The 22400-nt window shown below is 42.2% G+C and overlaps 1 protein-coding gene across 1 annotated transcript in view; it reads right to left on the bottom strand.

The window, feature by feature from the left end:
• The window catches only part of LOC145356179 (uncharacterized), a 49327-nt gene extending 27156 nt beyond the window's left edge, over nucleotides 1-22171 (bottom strand). The window contains exons 1-2 of the mRNA XM_080208788.1: nucleotides 22088-22171; nucleotides 3954-4990 (exon numbers count right to left, since the gene is read on the bottom strand). Coding sequence (XP_080064914.1) covers nucleotides 3954-4990; nucleotides 22088-22171 — 1121 coding nt within the window. The remainder of the gene's footprint in view (nucleotides 1-3953; nucleotides 4991-22087) is intronic.
• Nucleotides 22172-22400: the final 229 nt, after the last annotated feature.

The raw sequence follows: 22400 nt of genomic DNA on the forward strand, positions 1-22400 counted from the left end.
CAGAGGCCCTGGTTTGATTCCCAGCTTGGATCACTGTCTGTGTGGAGTTTGCATGTTGTCCCCGTGTCTGCATGGGTTTCTTCCAGGTGCTCCAGTTTCCTCCCACAGCCTGAAAGACGTGCTGGTTAGGTGTACTGGCCGTGCTGAATTCTCCCTCGGTGCACCCGAACGGGCGCCGGAGTGTGGCGACTAGGGGATTTTCACAGTAACTTCATTGCATTGTTAATGTAAGCCTACTTGTGACACAAATAAATAGACTTTAAAAGCAGCAGAAGCTGGGACTTAATCTGTCACTTTAAGTCAGAGATCATTAAAGTTTTGCTAACCAAGGGTATTGAGGGATCTCTGAATGAAAGCAGTGGACGGAGTTAGGATTGGTACACGACTAGCAGGGAGTTGAAAAGATTCTTTTCCATCCAGAGGATGATGGAGGTCTAGAACACAGTCTGAAAGGGCGTCAGAGATAGAAATCCTCCTGACATTTACGAAATACTTGGAAATGTGCTTGAAGTGCTGTAACCTGCAGGGCTATAGATCAGGAGTTGGATAGTGTGATTAGACTGGATCACAATTATGGGCACAGATGTGATGGGCTGAATGGCCTTCTTCCATTTGATGTCGTGATTTCACCCTAATCAGCCATGATCTCATTGAATGGCTTGGAACAGATTTGAGGGGCAGAATGGCCTCTTCCCAACCCATGGAGAAGAATGAGAAATGCTTTGCTGCTTGGTGGAGTTTTGCCTCCATTCTGTGTGTAGGAACCATTTTAATTACAATATCTTAGAATTGGCTGACTAGCTAATCAGCGTGCATTATTATGCAATTTGTAGCTATTTTTAAAATCAGCCGTAGACACTTAGCAATTTAGAAGTACAATTTGGCCTCAGTAATGTTGTTTTCAGTGGGTAGGCAGTGGAGAGAGAGAGAGAGAAAAACAAAAATCAGGAAACGAAATGTCAGTCAAACAGGTCATGAGTCACAATTTGTGAGGTTATTCCATCTGGGCTCAGTTAACCTTTGCTGAAAACCTAATTTTTCAGGATGCTGGTGGCAATTACTGACTAGAAGAGTTATACAGTTGAGTTCTAGGTCTAGACATACTGCTCCCAGCAGGAAATTCTCTTGTGATCCCATCGGTGTGTCTGAAGTGAAATTCTTGTGTGTTCAGGGTGGGCTGTGGCCTGTTTTCAGTATAACACCAGGGTCGACTCCAAAACCATTCCAAGACACACAGAAATAGCCAGCAGCAAAACATCTGGAGGGGTTAAAAATTCCACTGGGGATTTCTCAATCCCCTGTCAGTTGGTGAAGCCCTCCTAAGACAACCTTTCACCAAAATTAACAGTGGAAATTTGGGGGAACTCTCACAGAGATTCCATCCATTGAGATACAGATATTCTGATCCTGTCCAGTTTGGAGATTCACTGTTTCCTCTCCTCAAGAGGGGAAAGAAACTTGTGTACAATCCAGACACAATTCATTCCACAAGTCCATCCCTCCTGTTTGGCAGCTCAATATTCTTAATGGTGGCAGCAGAGGAGGTGGGCACAAGGTGTTGTGTGGGAAAAGACCTCCAACAAATTCCTGGCGCTTCCCCACAGGGAGGACTAGAACATACATCTGGTTACAGGGGGGACATTTCCAGAGGCCTGCGGGCAGATTGTTATCCGAGAGAGGGATGATCAATGGCACAAGATGATCTAGACATAGAGAAACCTCATCAGCACATAAACTACTACACTGATTTGTCCTTTGGTTGATCCATGGGGGAATCTCACCGAAAGTGACCTGAAATCTGTGATTTGCTCCACTGTTCTTCCACAGTACCACAGAATTGATTTTGGATTCAGACACGAATGTGAAAAAACCTAATGGTCTGTTTATTCTGAAACTTAATGGGCACATTGATGTATTTGTATACAGAGTGGCAAGATGATCAAGGCCAGATTGTGTGAATCAATTAAGATTCTGAGCACATTCTAATTAACATAAAAAATTCAGAACTGCAATAATTCAACTCGTTCTTATAAATAATAGATTCCTCTTTATTTGTATCCAAACCGAGAAAACAACATAACAAAGGCCATATATTGATGAATGCTCATAATAACCTTAAACACCAGCTGTTTGCCACACTAATCATCTTATCTGTAAAATGCAACTGCTTCATTGATTATGGGAAGGTAATATCGATTCACATATAATCATTGTCATGGTAACGTGAGAGCACTCTGGTCAAGGAATCAGCTTTGGGTAGCACTGTCATTTCTTGAGTCAGTAGCCTGTCAAAGTTGAACTCCTTTGCCAAGGAAGTGCTGCACTATCAGAGGTGCCATCTTTCACAACGAACAAAGAAAATTACAGCACAGGAACAGGCCCTTCGACTCTCCAAGACTGCAACAACCACGTCCGACTGAACTAAAACCTCCTACCCTTCCATAGACCATATCCCTCCATTCCCATCCTATTCATGTATGTGTCAAGACATTCCTTAAAAGTCACTATTGTATCTGCTTCCACTACCTCCCCCAGCAGCGAGTTCCAGGCACCCAACACCATCTGTGTAAAAAATTTGCCTCATACATCTCCTTTAAACCTTGTCTCACATCTTAAACCTATACCCCTCGTAATTGACTCTTCCACCCTGGGAAATTGCTTCTGACTATCCACTCTCTCCATGCCCCTGATAATATTGTAGATTCTATCACATCGCTCCTCAATCTATGTCGTTCCAGTGAGAACAAATCAAGTTCGTCCAACCTCTCCTCATAACTAACGTCCTCTACACCTGGGCAACAACCTGGTAAATCTTTTCTGTACCTTCTCCAAAGCCTCCACATCCTGCTAGTAGTGTGGCGACCAGAATTGAACACTATATTCCAAGTGCTACCTAACTTAGGTTCTATAAAGCTGTAAAATGACTTTTTAAACTCAATGCCCCGGCCGATGAAGGCAAGCGTGCTGTATGCCTTCTTGACTACCTTCTCCATTTGCATTGTCACTTTCAGTGACCTGTGTACCTCTACACCCAGATCCCTCTGCCTATCAATGTCTTAAGGTTCTGCCATTTATTGTACATTTCCTCTCTGTATTAGACCTTCCAACCTTAGACCTTAGACCTTGCATTACCTCACATTTGTCCAGATTAAACTCCATCTGCCATCTCTCCGCCCAAGTCTCCAACCTGTTGTATCCTCTGAAGGTCCTCATCGCTATCCCACAAATCCACCAACCTTTGTGTTGTCCGCAAACTTAATAAAACCAGTTACATTTTCCTCCAAATCATTTATATATAATACAAACAGCAAAGGTCCCAGCACTGATCCCTGAGGAGCGCCACTTGTCACAGACTTCCATTGCTACCTTCTGTCTTCTCTGACTGAGCCAGTTCTGTATCCACCTTGCCAGCTCACCTCTGATCCCATGCAACTTCACCTTCTGCACCAGTCTGCCATGAGGGACCCTTGTCAAAGGCCTTACTGAAGTCCATTCACGTATGACATTAAAATGACATTCCATCCATGCTCTCAGGTAGAAGTAAAATATACCATAGCATCACCTCAACAGTCCTCCACATTACCCTCAGATAATATTTAGCCTTCAACAAATATCATTAAAAAGATTATCTGGCCACGATCACATTTCTGTTTGTAGGAGTTTGCTATGTGCAAATTGGCTGCTGTGCTTCCCACATTCCAACATCTCAATATTACTTAATTTGGACTTTGGAACATCCAAAGGCTATATTTAAATGCAATCCTTTCTTTCTATTCTCAGATAATCAAACTGTATTTGACTAAGGAATGCATATTGGGAATAAACCTTAAGCTGAATCCTGAAAGACATCTCCCCCTTAAACACTAACGATCTTCCACAGTTTTGGCAGAATGTTTAGTTTCTAGGACATGTTCAGAGGATCAGAGACAGAAGTGAATAAAGTTTAAACTCACCTCCAGGTATGACAGAGCGCAGTCAAAAGTACTACAGACAAGAGAGCAACACCAGCAATGACTAAGGAATGGATCAGGTTGTCTTGGTCCCAGTGTTTAATCAAGGTTCGGAAGTCAGCATCACGGCCAGCTTTAAACTGATAAAGAAGAAGAAAGCCTCGCCCCCGGTTTGTAGTAGTGATCATCTCTACCACCACCTCCACCATCTCCTCGGAAGAACCAAACATCAACGTCCTGTTGACGGGAGTGTTGGCTCCGCAGAAGCGGGCGGAGAATGTGATCAGATCGGAAATATATAAAACATCATTTGGACAGACCTCAGGAGGTACAAAGGGCGTCACCTTTGTTGCAGGAATCATTGTGGGTATAGCTGAATCATTTACTTGTTGCACTTCAGGATGGTTAATTCCCAGCCTCTCCTCACCCTGTCGTTCAATGTTGAATTGTGGGTCTACATTGACGTCTTTGTGATCACCAAATTCAGAAAGTGGATCACTCAAATTTAACTTTGTAGAATCATCCTTATGCAAGTCAACTGGAGATTCTGAGACTGAGAAATCTTGTCCTAATGGCAGCATCTGGACTATCTCCAGCTTTGCGGAGTCTGTTCGTGCAACCATTCGCTTGCCTTCAGCTTCATGTGATTGGGTGACAGAGTAGTCACCATCAAAAGCTTTGGAATTAGACACATTGGTCTCATTAAAAAACACCTTCATTCTTCCGTCTTGGACAGGTTCCTTCCTTTGAGGGTAGAGGTTATTGGACTCTCGAGTCTGTTCAGTGGCCCCATTCTGCGACGAACCAGAAACCTCCCTCGATATCAGTGTAGAGGTTGAATGTTCACCAAGCAAGGTTTTATCATTATGTGGATCCTCAAACACGTCAAAGTCAAAAACTTCCAAAACAAGGTGGATGCCAGCTGGAATGAAGAACTGCCACAAACAGTGTGTTCCTGGAACATAACCAGCTGGAAAGCCAGGTGAGAGGATAATACCTTGAGCTTCAGAATCAACAATGGCTCCACACGAATAATAGACCTGAAAATAAAATATTGCAGGAGGTCACCAAAGCAATACATGATTTTTTTCAGTTCCTTCCTCTAGTTCCCAGCTCCAATTCCCTTTCCCATATGATGTGGAAATGCCGGTGTTGGACTGGGGTGGAAACAGTAAGGAATCTCACAACACCAGGTTATAGTCCAACAGGTCTATTTGGAATCACGAGCTTTCGGAGCACCGCTCCTTCATCAGGTGAAGGAACAGTGCTCCGAAAGCTCTTGATTCCAAATAAACCTGTTGGACTTTAACCTGGTGTTGTGAGACTTCTTACTGTGCCTTTCCCAAATGGACAGCTGACCTAAAAAGATAATGAAATATTCTTAATAAATCACACACAACATAGGACAGGCTGGATGATCAACTAAACAAGGATGGGTTGGAAATGTTAATATAACACACAAATACCATAATTGTTCTCGAATTTTGGTATATTCTCTCATTCTAGGATAAGCATTCAGCCGGTATCCACAGTTCAAAGAGAGGTTAAAGGTTATGACCTCTGGAACAAGCTGCAGCTCCTGTGTGCCAATTTGCAGAATTCCTTCAAGCTAAACCTGGACTCTTTCTGGCTGGGATGAAGTTCACCTCCTACCTAAGGTTAGGTACTGCAAGGAATTAGTGGAAATGGAGTAATCTCCTGGACCAGCTCCAATCATCTGAGGGATTTGGAATGGAACATTCTAGATTTTCCTCTCTATTTTGCCTGGAGTTTTTAAAATCTGATTTTTGCCTCTTCAAAGAGATCACATGGTTTTGAGTGGGCTAGGAATCAATATAGAATCCCTGCCACGCAGGAGAAAGCCATTCAACCCATCGTGTCTGCACCGACTTTCCGACAGAGAAACTTACCCAAACCCCCTCCATCCTATCCTTATAACCCCACACATTTACACCACTAATCTCCCTAACCTAAACGTCTTGGGGCACTAAGGGGCAATTTAGAACGGCTAATCCATCTACCCAACACATCTTTGGGCGCTCTGGTTTCCTCCCACAGTCCACAGGAAACCCATGCAGACATGGGGAGAACATACAAACTCCACACAGTCACCCAAAGCTGGAATTGAACCCAGGTCTCTGGTGCTGAGAGTCAGCAGAGCTAACCACTGTGCCACCATGCTGCCCAAAATTCATACGTATTGTCATGCATAAGATATCGCAATTCTGGGGTAAAGGATGGATCGACATAATTGCTCATAATAACATTAACAATAAAATACATGCCCTCCAGGGCATCCTCATGATACAGAGTGTTTTTACTCCAGAAAGATTTATTGGCCCCCATTGTGGTGTGGCTCAGGGAAACAAGGGGAATGTAGATACAACAGAGCTTTTGGCATAGTGATAGCATTCCTGCTTTTCGCGTTAGCGAGTACAGGGTTTGAACCCTGCTCCACAGTCTATTGAGTTCAGATTGAAGTTCCAACTCTGAATCCTGCATTAACATCCAATGGAATAACACATCAGATGGAGGTAGGGATGGGCTTTCCCTCTCCCCAACATTGTGTGTGTTGCAACAGCCCCTGAAACCCTTCCACCCTAAAGGATTAGCCTCCTGTAGCAGCTGGGATAAAGGTGGGTGCAGCCGTAAAAGAAGTATTCACGTCACAATTACAGGTAATATCTGTGCATAATCAGTAATGTAGCGTCCACTCTGTATCAAACCACAATCTTAGGTGTCAACTCACACATACATTAGTGAAAGAACACATTTTGAAACTATTAACATTTTTCCATACTTAAAAAGAAGTTTACAACTACCAGATGTGACAGATGTGCTTGAAAATCTCCTAAAGAACAAAACCCAGCATGTCAACTTTAATCTTCAGTCTTAAAACATACCAGGGTTTCTTCAAAGTCCCATTTTAATTCAAACCACTTGTCACCACATTAAAGAGGTTGATTCCAGCAAACAATTTGAACATTTTCTGATCCAGCCAAGATAATAACGAGAACTAGTTATTTTTCTGTATTTCCAAAACAAGCTTTGTAAACACAAGATCAGTTTGGTCTTTTTCTCATTTTTGAGCAATAGTGCGCTCTTAACAAAAACTTAAGGACGATGCCATCTCTGGAATGGAGATAATAAAAGATGCACAAAGTCCAACTGGCTATAGAGCAAATGGAAAGGGATAACAGCAAAATCCATGGCCTTTCCATTGGAGGGATCTATCCACCTTCAGTGCCAATCTCACCAAAGTTGGCGAGTTTGGGGACACTCACCCACAACAATTTACACTACATTGTGCCTGGAACGTAGTTAAACATCCTGAAGTATTTCACAGGAACTTCAACAAGATTTTAACCAGAAGCTACAGAGATAATGAAGGCACTGATTGTAATCTTCCAAGAAGCCTTAAATTCTGGAAAAGTCCCGGAAGATTAGAAAACTGCTAACATACTTATTCAAAAAGAGAGAGAGACAAAAACTGATAACTACAGCCAGTTAACTTAGTATCTGTCACTGAGAAAATGTTAGAGTCTGTTATAAAGGATGTAATAGCAGGGCATTCAGAAATACATAATATAATCAACCAGAATCAGCCTGGCTTCATGAAGGGGAATTCATACCTGACAAATGTATTAAAATCTTTGAGGCGGTAATGAACAGGATAGATAAAGGGAAACCTGTAGATGTAATATACTTGGATTTCTAAAAAGCATTGGTTCTGCACAAAAGACTGCTTAATAAGATAAGAGCCCATGGTGCTGGGGTTAATATCTTGGCATGGATAGAGGATTGGCTAACTAATAGAACAGCCAGCATTGGACTGGGGTAATCACAGTAAGAAGTCTGACAACACCAGGTTTAAGTCCAACCGATTTATTTGATAGTAAACTCACAAGCTTTCGAGGGTCCCTTCTTCGTCAGGTGAATGGAGAGTTCTGGCCTCAGACAAAGCATATAAAGCACAGACATTGTCGGCCACTTTAAGACTTGAATAGCAGGTTAGTTGTAAAGATTCGCATTCTAAACAGTAATCTGTAAACTGTCTGTGCTTTATATGCTCTGTCTGAGGCCAGAACTCTTCATTCACCTGACGAAGAGGGAAACCTCGAAAGCTTGTGAGTTTACTATCAAATAAATCGGTTTGATTTAATCCTGGTGTTGTCAGACTTCTTACTGTAACTAATAGAAGACAGAGTCAGGATAGGAGGGGTGTTTTCAGGATGGCATCCTGTAACTAGTGGAGTATCACAAAGATCAGTGCTGGGTACAATTATTTACAAAATATATTAATGACTTGGGCAAGGGAAATGAATGTATTGCCCAGTTTACAGATGACACAAAAATAGATGAGGTTAGTGGTGAGGATGACAAATCTACAGATGGATATAGGCTGGTTAAGTGAGTGGGCAAAAACTTGGCAGGTGAAATATAATGTAGGAAAATGTGAAGTTATGCACTTTGGTAGCAGGAATAAAGGAGCTGAATATTATTTAAATGAATGACTGCAGAAAGCTGCAGCACAGAGGGATTTAGGGATCCTCATGAATAAATCGCAGAAAGCTAGCATGCAGGTTGAGCAGGTAATCAGCAAGGCAAATGGAATGTTGGCCTTTATTTCAAAAAGGAATGAAGTATAGAAAAGGGAAGTCTTGTTAAAACAATACAAGTCACTAGTTAGAATACACCTGGACAACTGTGAACAGTTCCTTATCTAAGGAAAAATATACTGGCTTTGGAGGCAGCCCAGAGAAGGTTCACTAGGTTGATCCTGGATATGGAGGGATTTTCTTCTGAGGAGAGTTGAGTTGGTTGGGCCTGTATTCACTGGAGTTTAGAAGAATGAGAGGCGACCTTATTGAGACATAGGATTTTCAGGAGCCTTGACAGGGTAGATGCCGAGAGGTTGTTTCCCCTTGTGGGAGAGTCTAGGACCAGAGGGCATAATCTCAGAGTAAGGAATCACCTATTGAAGACAGAGATGAGGAAGAATTTCTTGTTACAGAGGCTGGTTCAAGGCTGAGAGACAGACTTTTAATCAGTAAGGGGTTATGGGGATAAGGCAGGATAGTGGAGTTGAAAATTATTGAATCAGTCATGATCTCATTGAATGGTGGAATGGGCTGAACAGTCTATATCTGTTCCTACATCTATCTCATGGTCGGATAAACAAGAAGATATTAGGAGATGTAATCAAAGAGGCTGGGGGTTTTAGGGAGTGTCTTAAAAAAAAGAGGCAGAGAATTTTAGGAAGAAATTCCAGAGATTAGGGGGAAAGCAGCTGAAGGAAATGAGAATGATAGAGCAATTAATATAGACCAGAATTAGTACAAATGCAGCGATATTGCTGAGTTATAGGGTTAGAAAAGGTTACTGGGAAAGGGAGGGAGTGAAGCTACAGCAGGATTTGAACACAAGAATATGTGTTTTAAAACAGAAGCAATGGCCAATTGAATTAAATTGGGTATGTCTCTGCACCAAATAGGGGTGACTCTCTGGAGCTGTCCAGGAAGCTGAAACAACTGATGGGCCAAGTGCTAAACTAAGGACCAGAAAATCCTCTTGAAATCCGCAAAGCCTTTGCTCTGTCCCCCACAGTCCCTCTTAACTCAAGTGTCCTCGAGACAGTGACAACTCCATCACAAACAAGGCTATGTAGTCTTTGGTAGAGGTGTTAGTATGGAGAATGCACCAGTTGATGCCACGATTGTTTGAAATTTAAACCAGGCAGCTTGACTCTATTTGATCAAGACACTGCCCTGTGGAATGAACCAGCGAATGGTTTCACTCATTTTGTTTAGCCGAAATAGGTGCAATTTGTGTACCTGTTCTTTCTGTCTGTAAAGGACAGGGTCTTTTGTATTAATATCTGTAGTTTCCAGTACACGCCACACTGTGAGCCCGACTAACGATCTTAAATTGGTTGTTAGCTTAATTTTTAGCACACTGAGGATTATTTAGGAAATGTCCAGTCACAGAATTGCATCTAATGTTGGACGCATTGTTGCATTTTGCAAGCACTGCCTGGTTGAGTATGGTCTGCACCTTGCCTATTGCAAACAGCAGAAGAGACATGCAGCTGAATACGATCCTCCAGTCTTTGAGACATGCCTCCCACACATCTGGCATCACACTGACACTGAAATTCATATACCACATCACTCACTTGTGTCACAGGCAGAATGTCTTTTTGACTTGACAGCAGTCATTTACAGTTGCGTGAATACGCTTTGATGTAATCGGTTTCTAATAGAACCTTGGCCTGTGGTAACTGAGTTTAAGAAAGTTAAAGTAAATCTCTGGATCAAAGCAAAGCATTTTCACACCCTGGTCTGCAGTTACTGTACAAACACTTGACTCACTGCATAGCAATTAAGCTAAACTAAGAACCAGCAAATCCTCTTGAAACCTGCAAAGTCTTTGCTCCATCCCTCCTTAGGTGGGCCCAAGAACTCTCAGATAATAGCGTTGGTGTTGACCACTTCCTCTGCTGACCACTGCCCCTCTTTGTGCCTGTTTCAGCTAAACAAAATAGATGATGGCTGTTCGCTAGTTCATTCCCCAGGGCAACATCTTAACCAATTAGAGCCAAGTTGCCTGGTTTAAATTTTAAACAATTCTTGGCAGTTAACTGTCAGTCATCTTCAACTTGTGCATTCTTCAAAGCAATGCCTCTACAAACCAGAGTCCACCTGCCAACCAATCAGAACTCTTGTGCTATATAAAGTTGTTGTTTCTCTTGACATTGTTATCTTGCGATTATTCTGATGTGTGCAAGACTAAAAGCTTCAACAATGTCAGCAATATTAAAAAAACATAAAAATTTATTTACTGCATTTCACACCTCAGTGTCCTGTATCAATTACAAGTGCTTCTTGGGCCAACTTTAACTGGAATTTGCAACTGCACAAACCATGGATTCAGTAATGAATCATATGAAAGCTCCCAGAAAGAACTCCCAACATCCAACTAATTAAATAAGTTTAAGGGCAAGAGACTAGAATTGAGTCTCATTTACAGTTGCATGAATACACTTTGATGCAATCGGTTTCTAACAGAACCTTGGCCTGTGGTAACTGAGGTTAGGAAAGTTAACGTAAATCTCTGGATCAAAGCAAAGCATTTTCACACCCAGGTCAGCAGTTACTGTACAAACAGTCCACTATAAAGACTCTCTGTCTGCAGCACAAGTTTGCAAAGATCGGAGGGGAAAGCAGCAAGTTAAGTAAACGGGCATGTTTCCACAAGGATGACTATAGGCACTTGGACTGTATTCACATGTTGCTAAGTTCATACAGAGCAAATGCAGCATGAATGGCACTTTGGTACAACCTTGGCAGCATCAATGTTATAAAGTTATGTACTCTGAGGCACCAAAGAGGGGATCAGTATGGGCAGCAAAAGCACTCGCCTCTGATTCCAGAATTATTATTTGGAGCCATGCATTGAATTTAGAAAACTGGGCACTCAACCCACTTCTTCACCTTGATACTTAGACTCCACACCTTAGTCCATCCAACCCTATCGACACATCTTTCTGTTCCCTCTCCCAGCTTCTCCTCCAAATGTATTGATGTTCTTCATCTGAACCACTCCCTGTGTTAGGGAGTTCACCTTCTCACCAGTCTCTGGGTGAAGAAAGTCCTCCAGAGTTCTCTATTAGATTTAATAGTGACTATCATATATTCACAACCCCTAAGTCTGGTCCATCACAAGTGGAAGCTTCTTCTCTGCAGTTGCCCTTTCAAATATTTTAAAATCTTCAATGCGAGAGTGGGCTACAGAGAAAGAGAGAGAAACAGGGTGAAGGGGAAGCTTTCACCCTCTACATTAAGGAGTGAGTTGTTGCAGTGTGAAAGGATAAGACACAGCAGTTAGATGTCTGATTCAGAAAGGAACAGCTCGGTACAGGAACGGGAATGTAGGGTGGGGCAGGACAGGTGAGACAGTAAAGCGAACTGTTGCAGGCTACATTTCATTGAATCAGAGGATAATACAGCACAGAAGAGGCCATTCAGCCTATCGAGTTTTCACCAGCTTTTTTGAAAGCAATCAAGTTAGTCCTCCTCCCTGGTTCTTTCACCCAATCCTTGCAACTTTCTCTCTCCAAGTATTTATCCAGTTCCATTTATAAAGCTGTATTGAATCTGTGGTCACCACCCAACAGACAGCGCATTCCAAATCCTAACCATTCACAACATTTTAAAAAATGCCTGTCCTCATTTCACCTCTGTTCTTTTGCCAACCATCTGAAATCTGTCCTCTGGTTATCGACACTTCAGTCCCCAGGAAAGCTTCTCTTTTTTTCTATCTACTCTATCCAAACACCTCAAGCAAAACTCCTCTTAGCCTTCAACACTCTAAGTAAAACCACATCAGCTTCTCCAGTCTCCATATGTAATACAAGGACTTGGCACATCCAGGGTTTCACAACACCAGGTTAAAGTCCTACCAGTGTATTTGATAATAAACCCACAAGCTTTCGGAAACGCTGTTCCTTCATCAGGTGTGTGCCTTTATATGCCCTTCTCTGATCAGAACCTTCCACACACCTGAGGAAGGAACACCGTTCCTGAAAGCTTGTGGGATTACCATTGAATAAACTGGTTGGACTTTAACCTGGTGTTGTGAGACTTCTTAGTGTGTTTATGTCAGTCCAACGCCAGCATCTCCACATCAGATCTAGGGTTAACATGATACTGAGCACCGCCCACAGTGATGTCAGAGAACACATGACCCATACCAAGGGATCAGTCTAGTCTTGGATAGAGCTGTGTGCACTAGCGAGAATGGAGACAGCTCCTAGCTTGAATCTTTGACTGTATATTCATATTTTTGATTTAGGTATCAGTATAGAGTGGAAAGTATTGTTTCTTGCATGCTATACAGACAAAGTTTACTGTACATTGAGAAGGAAAGAGCGCAGAATGTAGTGTTACAATCATTGCTAGGGTGTAGAGAAAGATCAACATAGTGCGAGATAGGTCTATTCAAAAGTCTGATGGCAGCAGGGAAGAAGCTGTTCTCAAGTCAGTTGGTACATGCCTCAGACTTTTGTATCTTTTTCCTGACAGAAGGGGGTGGAAGAGAGAATATCTGGGGTGCGTGGGGTCCTTGATTATGCTGGCTGCTTTTCCGAGGCAGCGAGAAGTGTAGACAGAGTCAATGAATGTGAGACTGATTTGCATAATTCTTGTAGATAATAAATAGATATAGTTAACTTACTCATGACTACAAGGACTTTGTCAATACCTAACAAGTTGTATCCAACACCCTCTAAGACACAACTGTAAGCCCTCATTTGTGGAATTATTTGAGCAAATCTCATCTGTATTCTCTATGAGGGATTGTGATGCCAGAAAACTACAAAACACTGGTTCAGTCCCAATGTTTGCTATCGCCCCCTTTAAGGGCCCTCCCCCCCAGCAACACAAATCTCCCATCAAAATCTGAAAAGGAAGAAAAAGGCAGAAAGAAAAGCAAAAATAAGATATGAAGAAAGAAGTTAATGAAAGAGATGGAAGTGGGAATGGGAGATGAGAGATGGAAATGAACAGTGACACAGATTTCTCCACGAAATATAATGCAGATTCACATTAACTTGTGAAACCTTTCTCAGTCACAAAGCTTTCGGTTAATCAACACCATCCCGAGGAACTCTGTAGAAAAGATCAGTTGTACTGTCAAACATAAATTTGGAGTGTGTCCCATCAGAAACTATTGCATTGTTTGAAAAGGTTGATCTATCAATAGCTGAATAATGAATCAAATTTAAATCCCACGGATTAAAACCTCCTTGCACTGCTTGAAGGGAAAAGACTTCTCTAAAGAAAAGGGGTTCCTTACTTTAGGAAGGCATACAGTGGGAAGGGGGGGGGGGGATGTAGAAAATGCAGAATATATCATCCCCCAAACCAGCACTCTTGTAGTCTTTGATTTGCTTTGTTATTGTCACATGTACTAACATACAGTGAAAAGTATTGTTTCTTGCGCTACAGAGCATACCGTTCATAGAGAAGGAAACAAGACAGTGCAGAATGTAGTGTTACAGTCATAGTGAGGGTGTAGAGAAAGATCAACTTAATGCAAGGTAGGTCCTTTCAAAAGTCTGACAGCAGCAGGGGAGAAGCTGTTCTTGAGTTGGTTGGTATGTGACTTCAGACTTTAGTATCTTTTTCTCGAGGGAAGAATGTCGATGTCAGGAGGGATAGGTATATGGAGAACCTCCATGTTAAATCTACCCAGATTGGAAGAGGGTTGTGTACAGGCAGGGAGGCGTTTAGGATCCAGGGATGTTGCCCTGCTCTTGTTGCCAATTTTGGTGCTAATAACATAAACGAAAAGGCTTTTTTGCAAAAGTTCGAGTGCAAAGAGGAGAGCAGAAATAAATCAGATTAAAAAATCAGTGTCAAGATAAAGGGAAATGAGGAACATGCACCTTCCACAACCGCAGGCTGGTCAAAAGAGCCTTACAGCCAGTGAAGTCCTTCTGAAATGTAGTCACTCTGGTAAAATAGGAAACGTGGCAACCAATTTGTGCACAGCAAGATTCCACAAACAGCAGTCTGACAATAACCAAACAATCTGTTTGCAATTTTGGCAGTGGGGTAAATGGTCAGAACAGCTGGGAGAGCGTAAATAAAAAAACAGAAAATATTGGAAGTATTCACGAGATCTGGAAGCATCTGTGGAGAGAGAAACAGTTATATAATTTCAGGTTTTTCACCTGACTTTGGAAAAGTTAGAAATGAAAGGGGAACAGATTGTTTAAAAAAAGGAAGTCGGGAGAGATTAAATGATGAAAAGGTGCAAGGCCAAAGAGAGTGGTGACGGGCAAGGAGTAAAATACGTGTCTGGAGGAGGTGTGAATGGCAGAATAATGAACAGACACCGTCCAAATGCAAAGAAAGACAAATGAGTCAAACCAATACTTGTAAAGAGAAAGGAAAAAAGAAGGGGGCAGAGATTACCATCTGAAAATTGCGTGACACAATGTTGAGTCTGAAAATGCTGGTCCAAAGATCCAGGCCTTTTTCAGTGAGCTTGTGCTGAGCTTCACTGGAACACTGCACAAGGTCAAGGTCAGAGTGGGAGCAAGGTGAGTAATGAAAATGACCGGTAGATAGAAAGGCAGGGTTATACATGCAGACTGAATGGAGGTGTTCCACAAAGACATCACCCAGTCTGCCTTTTGTCTCCCCAATGTAGACTGCCTTGTGAGTAGCGATTACAGTAGGCAACAGTAGAAAGTGGGTGTAATCATTAATTCAACTGGAAGCAATGCTTGGGGCCTTGGACATCGAGAAAGGAAGCCAGTAGACAGGTGTTCCAACTCTCCTTCCCTCCTGGAAAGGTGTGGGGTGATTGAGGAATGGAACAGCGTACTGCAGAAGGAACAGTTCTTTCAGAATGCTGATTGAGGGAGGAGAGGGGAAAGATGTTGTTGATGGTAAGATCCTTCCAGTCTCCTGACAGCAAGAAGTTTGTGCGACACCATAAACCTGCTTACTTCTGCGAAAACAGTCATTCATTCATTCAGGCCTTAACTGTCTTAATTGCCTCCTCATCTCCCACAGCTGGGCTGGAAGCATAGTGATCTTACTCAGATCAAATGTTCAGCACTAATGCTTTGGGGACCTGGGTTCAGTTCCCACCATGGGTGGAAATTAAATTCAATTAATAAAATCTGGAATTGAGAAACTAGTCTTGGTAACAGTAACCATGAAACAATCATCGATTGTTGTAAAAACTGAAGTTATGCTACAGTACACTGGTGAGGTCGCATTTGGAGAGTTTTTTTACCTTATTAGTCACCATGTTTAAGGAAATGCATTGAAAAAGTGGTTCAGGGAAGGTTTAGAATAAACCATTCAGCCCATCAAGCCAGCTCCACTATTCAATGAGACCATGGTTGATTGAACACTTCAATGCCTTTTACACCCACTAGCCCCATAAACCTTTACAGGATTGTTAATCAGAAATCTATCAATCTACTTCTTAAACATACACAATGATTGAGCTTCCACACCTTCTGAGGTAGAGAATTCCAAAGATTCACAATCCTCTTGTGATAAAGGTTTCATTCCGTTAACTTTCCAATAGCTTGTTGCACTTGCGTGTTAGTTTCAGTGACTTATGGACAAGGACACCCAGGTCCCTCTGTACATCTACACTTCCTAATTTCTTACCATTTAGGAAATACTCATTACTAAACCAATACCTGGAATGGTTGGGTTGTCTTAGAAAGAAAGGATGGACAGGCCAGGCTTCTACCTGCTGGAGTTTAGAAGAGTAAGAAGCAACTTGATTGAAAAAAACAAGATCCTGAGGGGTATTGACAGGGTGGATGTGAAGAGGATGTTTCCTCTTGAGGGGGGGGGGGGATCTAGAACTACGGGGTCACTGTTTAAAAATAAAGGACTGTCCATTTTCACTGAGTGGAGCTCTCTTCCTGAAAAGGCAGTGAAAGCAGAGTCTTGGAATATTTTTCAGGCAGAGGTGGAAAGATTCTTAGTACATAAGGGGCAATAGGTTATTGAGAGGGTAGGCAGGATACAGATTTAAGATTATTATGAGATCAGCCATGATCTTATTAAATGGTGGAGCAGGCTCAAAAGGGCTGAATGGCCTCCTTCTGCTCCTTGTTCGTAAACCCACAGATGGAAAATTTGCGTGGAGTCAGGAACACATCTGAGGAGAGAGTCTGACGTGGTTTTCTCCAGTTTCCCCAGCACCACGCTCATACCCCCTACCCCAGCTCCAGTTTCAAATTGCCTCCAACAGCTGGGAAAATTCAGGCCATAGTCATCAACATTGACCCATCAACCGGAGCTTTCAAGATTGAGATTAATAGAATTTTTTTGTGAGGTAACAGAAACGAGGAATGTGGAGCAAAGGTAGATAAATAGAGTTAAGTTACAGATCAACCATGATCTAAATTAACGGCAAAGCAACCTCCAGGGGCAGAATGACCTCCTCCTGTTCCTATAAATACACAATTCCTAAATACAAATTTAGAAATGCCAACTGTAGAAAGACTTAGAAAGTATTTTTTGAAATTAACCTGTAGACGACAGCCTTCAGCAGAGATTTAGTCCAGAATGTCTCTGCACACCTTAATAATGATTAATAAGGTGTCAAAAATGCAATACAGAAGAAGCCAAAACTGCAAAAGGAATTTCAAAACAATTGCCTCAGCAAGTTGTTAATGCTGCTATTCCATTTGAAATTTATTTCAGAATGAACATTCCTTCCATGATTTCCTTCTCTCAACGTTGGCCTCACCTTCAGCTTCCTCATGTGCATCAGGTCAGAGCAAAGTGCTTACCTATCAGCTAATGGTAATTTTCACAACAAAATGGTTCTAATCATACATTTAAAATTTCCATCCAAACAAAAGTTAATGCAGTAACACAAATGTTCATAAGGGGACCAGGGGTTATGGAGAAACGGCAGGAGAATGGGGATGAGAAAAATATCAACCCTGACTGAATGGCAGAGCAGATTCGATGGGCTGAGTGGCCTATGTCTTATGGCCAACCATCATTACTGCATCCAGTCCGACCACCCTGTATTAGCGCTAGTTAGGATTCTCAGACACACTAAATTGGAGTCAAGGTTTTGGAAGAGGAAAGCAGGGCAGAGTGATGGAGCCTTATGTTTCAGGGGCAGGACATCTTTTCTTAAACTAATCGGTTGAAGATATCGGTGGAGGTGTCAAGGAGATTACATCTGAGTGTGAAATATTCTCCATCCCACTCAAATACACAAAACATATAAATTGACTTCTCAATTGTAAAGCAGAAATGCTATTTTTAGAAATTAAGTGATATTATATCTGAATAGAACACTGAACAAGGCAGTTCGCATTTATACAGTGTCAGAAAAGAGATATGTCCCAGTATAGAAATTTTATGCAAATAAGCTTTATGAGAAGATTGTAACAAAGGACATTTAAATTTAGGTTAAATGCAGCATTGCTATATATAATTAATTGTGCACCATCTTATACATTGCTCAACTAATTGGCTTGCTGACCTGGAGTATTACCGAGTATTTCAGGTTTTGCATTGTTAACTGGCACTTGAACAGACTCTCAGGATAGAATTAGATTGGGAAACAGAATGCAACAGAGTTCACTTTCACCAGTTTCTTCCAATTTCTCACCAACTCAGTGGAACTTCCCTCAGAATCAGGTCATCTCTACTTCATCAGTCCCACACTGTTACATCTGGAGTGCAGCAAGGATCTCCCTTTCGCTTCCTCTCCTCTCTCCTGATCCACTTGGTGACATTATCCAAAACCACAATGGCAGGTTCCACAGGTACGCTGAAGACACCATCTCCAATGGTGAATCTCTCCACCATCTCCCTCAAACCCTCCACTGCCTATGCAATGTCAGACTACATCCATCACCTATTTTGTCGAATTAAATATCAGCCTTCCTATAGTCATTGGCCGAAACTGGGGCGGGAGATGTTCCCAGAATGGAAATCTCCGTAGGCCTCAGGCGGGATTTTACGATCTCGCCCAAGCAAGGCTGTAACAGTTGTCTTTGTTTCACATCATAACTGCTGTTCCCTCCCTGGCATGTCTCAGGCAGGGTGGGGAACAGGCTGTGAAGCTTATATATTTTGAAAAATCTAGATTAACTCTATATTTCCAACACTGCTTAACACTTTTTAAATGGCCATTTTAATCAATGCTGGACATCATATATTTCACTGGTATTCTCCTAAAAACAATAAATGACATAACCACATTTACCAAATCTACACTCTTTCCTTCCATTTCAGAAATAATGAGATTTCCCAAGTGATGTGAATTTTTGATGTGGAATTAAGGTCAGGTCACCTTTTAAATACAACATTATTTTGAAGGAAACAAATTAAGCTTGATACTGGCACAAAACAAAATTCTCAAAAATACTCTCAAAATTCTATTTGATTCAACTTTCAACCTCTGAGCTCCTAAAAGAAAAGCAGGTTTCTCTGGGCTATAATCCACAGACCTAATGCTCTGAGAACACAGTAGCTCATGGAATTTAAAGTCAATTAATAAAATCTGGAATTAAAAGCTAGTCCCAATAATAGTGACCAAAGAACCATTGTTGTAAAGACCCACCTGGTTCACCAATGTCCTTATCGGATCTGGCCTATATTTGACTCCAGATCCAGAACAATGTGATTGATCCATTAATGCCCTTTGAAATGGCCTAGGAAGCCAGTTGTATCACCCTGCTATGTATTCCTATGTAAAAGGAATGAAACTAAGAGGACCATCTGGCATTGACCTAGCCCAATTAACCTTGCAAAGTCCTTACTAATACGTACCCCCCAGTATGCTTTAACTCCCTTGTTAATCAAGAATCTATCTCCCTCTACCGTAAACCTGCTTCCATCGTTCCCTGGGGAAGAGAGTTCCAAAGACTTGTGATCCTCTGAGAAAAAGGATTTCTTCTCATCTCCATATGAAATGAGAGACCCCTTTTTTTAAACTTTGTTAAGAAGTTCTAGATTCTTTCAAAGTGAAACATCCTTTCAATATCTATCCTGTCAAGTCCCCTCAGGATCTTGTATGATTCAATAAGATCACCTCTCAATCTTCTAAACTCTAATGGATACAGGCTGAAGCTGGACCTGTCCAACTTTTACTTGCAAGGCGACCCTCCCCATCTCAAGTATCAGTCGAGTGAACCTTCTCTGAATAGCTCCCAACACATTTATATCCCGTCTTTACTAAGGAGACCAAAACTACAGTATTCTAGATGTGGTCTCATCAGTGCTGTGTACAACTGCAGCAAAACATCCCAACCTTAAATTCCATTCCCCGAGCAATAAACAAAAATATTGCATTTCCTTTCCTAATCACATGTTGTACCTGAATACCAACTCTTTATGATTCAAGTACTAGGACACCCAGGTCCCTCTTCAATCTCTCTCCATTTAACTAATATACTGCTTCTCTATTCTTTTTGCCAACATGGCAAAGTTCACATTTCCCCACGTTATTACCCATTCAGATGTGGCCAATTCCTAGTAAGAAAGACTAGGCTGTCACATTGAATTCCAGGCTCTCACAATAATATTAAATAATCTCCAATTGTGCAGAATGTCACACACTAATTATCTATTCAGTCTGACTTCATCAAAATACCCTGAAACATTCTACAGTTATAGCTTCAAATTATTTCCAAATATGAGTTCAGGGTTTGCTTGGCACTTGCTTTCCTTTTCTCAGTTTCTACATGCTCTCAATGCCAATTATCCCCCAAAGTGATCCTAGGGATAGGAAAGGGGGAGGCAATACATCCCTTCAGTCTGTCACCATTCATTTAACTGATCTATTTCTTAACCCAATCTATTTGCCCTTGATTCCATAACCCTGAATTGTGGAATGCCTGAAGGTGGCACCCCATTAGTGAAAAGCAGTGTGAAATGCTTAACCTGTTGCTCAAATCAGCCCACCACACAATAGAGTAACATCGTGTGTGAATTTGTGCCAGATAAGTAGGCTGTATGATTGGCTGATGAAATCAACAGCTTGTTCTTTTAGTTAATAGGCAGAATACTGATGATATTTGACCAACCGTGCTTGCAAATGCCAAAATGTCTATGGTTAGATGTAATTTCACAATTGGACAGCACTTGCTGAACACTCCTGAGTGTGTTAACAGCCACGCGAACAACCAATTTAAGATAATCAGTCTAATTTGCAATATGGTTCATTTATGTTTGCCTGAAGTAACAAATTCATACGCAAGGACCCATTTTCTGCAAACAAAGTGAATAAGTTCAATCGTTGTTCCTTTTTGAATTACCCGGGAGCCAGATGCCCCCTGTCGCTTTCAGCACGGGCAATGCCTCAGCCAACCAATCACTATCCTTTTCAGTAGAAGTTGTGATGTATTGAAATTTGGCACCCTTGTATTTATCCTGATGAGTGCAGGAGAGAAAGCTTTGGCAACACCTCTCTGGCTTCTCAGCAGACGGCTCTGATCTAACAGAGGGTGGGAAGAGTCGCCACAGCTGCCGTGTATTCTGATGCTGGTAGTATCATTTTCCTGATCATGTCAACACCCAACGATAGGAGATTTAATACGGGAGAAACAGCCTCCAGCAAGCTGCTGGTCGAGGGAAGGGAGAGAAAGAGAGAGACAGACAGAGAGAGAGATAGATACTGGGGGAAAGGCGCACAATTCTCGGATCTCAGGCTGAGGGCTAACCCAGAAACAAAGGCAATATTTAGCACAGCTACTTCAGACTGGTAATTGCAGAGAAGGAGGTTTGAGCAAAGCAAGCCATTACAATTGGGTCATTTGATATGATGTCCGCCCTCCTGTTTGTGTTTTGAAACAGCATTTTATTCAAAAGGCGCTCCTTTAGGGTCTGGCTAATGTACACAACACTTAGTGTGAAAATCAGCTCCCTCCTCTCCTGACCCATTAAAGCCCCTGTACACGTTTACTGTCCCCTTAAACAATCATTCTTACTCCAGCCAGGCTGCTTACAGATGTTGTGCATTGACTAATCTATGGCAATAATCAAAACCTTCCTCAGTTCCTGGATATTAGGGACAACTTTTAAACATAGCCTTGGGAGAGAAGTAAGTTACTCAAAACCCCCCCCCCCCAAGAAAAAAACTCCTCCAGTTTTTAAAACTAGAAGTTAATCTTGGAGCTAGGATCGCACAGATTTTATATTTAAGTTAAATCCAGAGAGCGGGTTAGTAATAAACTGGCCCACCCGCTGTTTTAATTGTTTTAAATCGGGTTCCTCCGCAGAGCTGGAGATCTATTACCCCTGGCACAGACTTCACAGACTTTGTCTGAATGTAAAATGGATTACAACCACAAGGTGAATTCTGCATTTCTTCTGCTTAAAACTCTTTCTCCTCCAAATTGCTTATCAAAGTTTGCAAAATGTATTTATTTATTAGTGTCACAAGATTAACACTGCAATGAAGTTACTGCGAAAAGGGAGAAATCGTTGCTGCTAAAACTACAAGGAGATTAAACACTGCTTTATTGTCACTGTAATCTGTGCTCACAGCATCTTTCTACACAATATCTGATACTGCTTTAAGATGCATTGCCTGTTGTATATCCCGGGTGAGTTCAGTGCACCTACCCTGCGGGGTGTCGCCTCCACGCTACCGATGCTACAAGTTGTCAGCAGAGCCCCGATCCGCAGTAAGTTCAGACTCTCCGCCATGGTGCTGCTGTCAGTGCAGCTCGCTGCCCCCTTCATTCACCTGCAATTACAGCGAGAGCGCGGCCCGAGCGCGCCCCCGGCCAAGGAGGGTGCGCGCCCCCGGCCAAGGAGGGTGCGCGCCCCCGGCCAAGGAGGGTGCGCGCCCCCGGCCAAGGAGGGTGCGCGCCCCCGGCCAAGGAGGGTGCGCGCCCCCGGCCAAGGAGGGTGCGCCCCCCCGCCCGCCCCCCGC

The sequence above is a fragment of the Carcharhinus amblyrhynchos genome, chromosome 20 (assembly GCF_965287045.1).
Source record: "Carcharhinus amblyrhynchos chromosome 20, sCarAmb.v2.hapA, whole genome shotgun sequence".
Taxonomy (NCBI): Eukaryota; Metazoa; Chordata; class Chondrichthyes; order Carcharhiniformes; family Carcharhinidae; genus Carcharhinus; species Carcharhinus amblyrhynchos.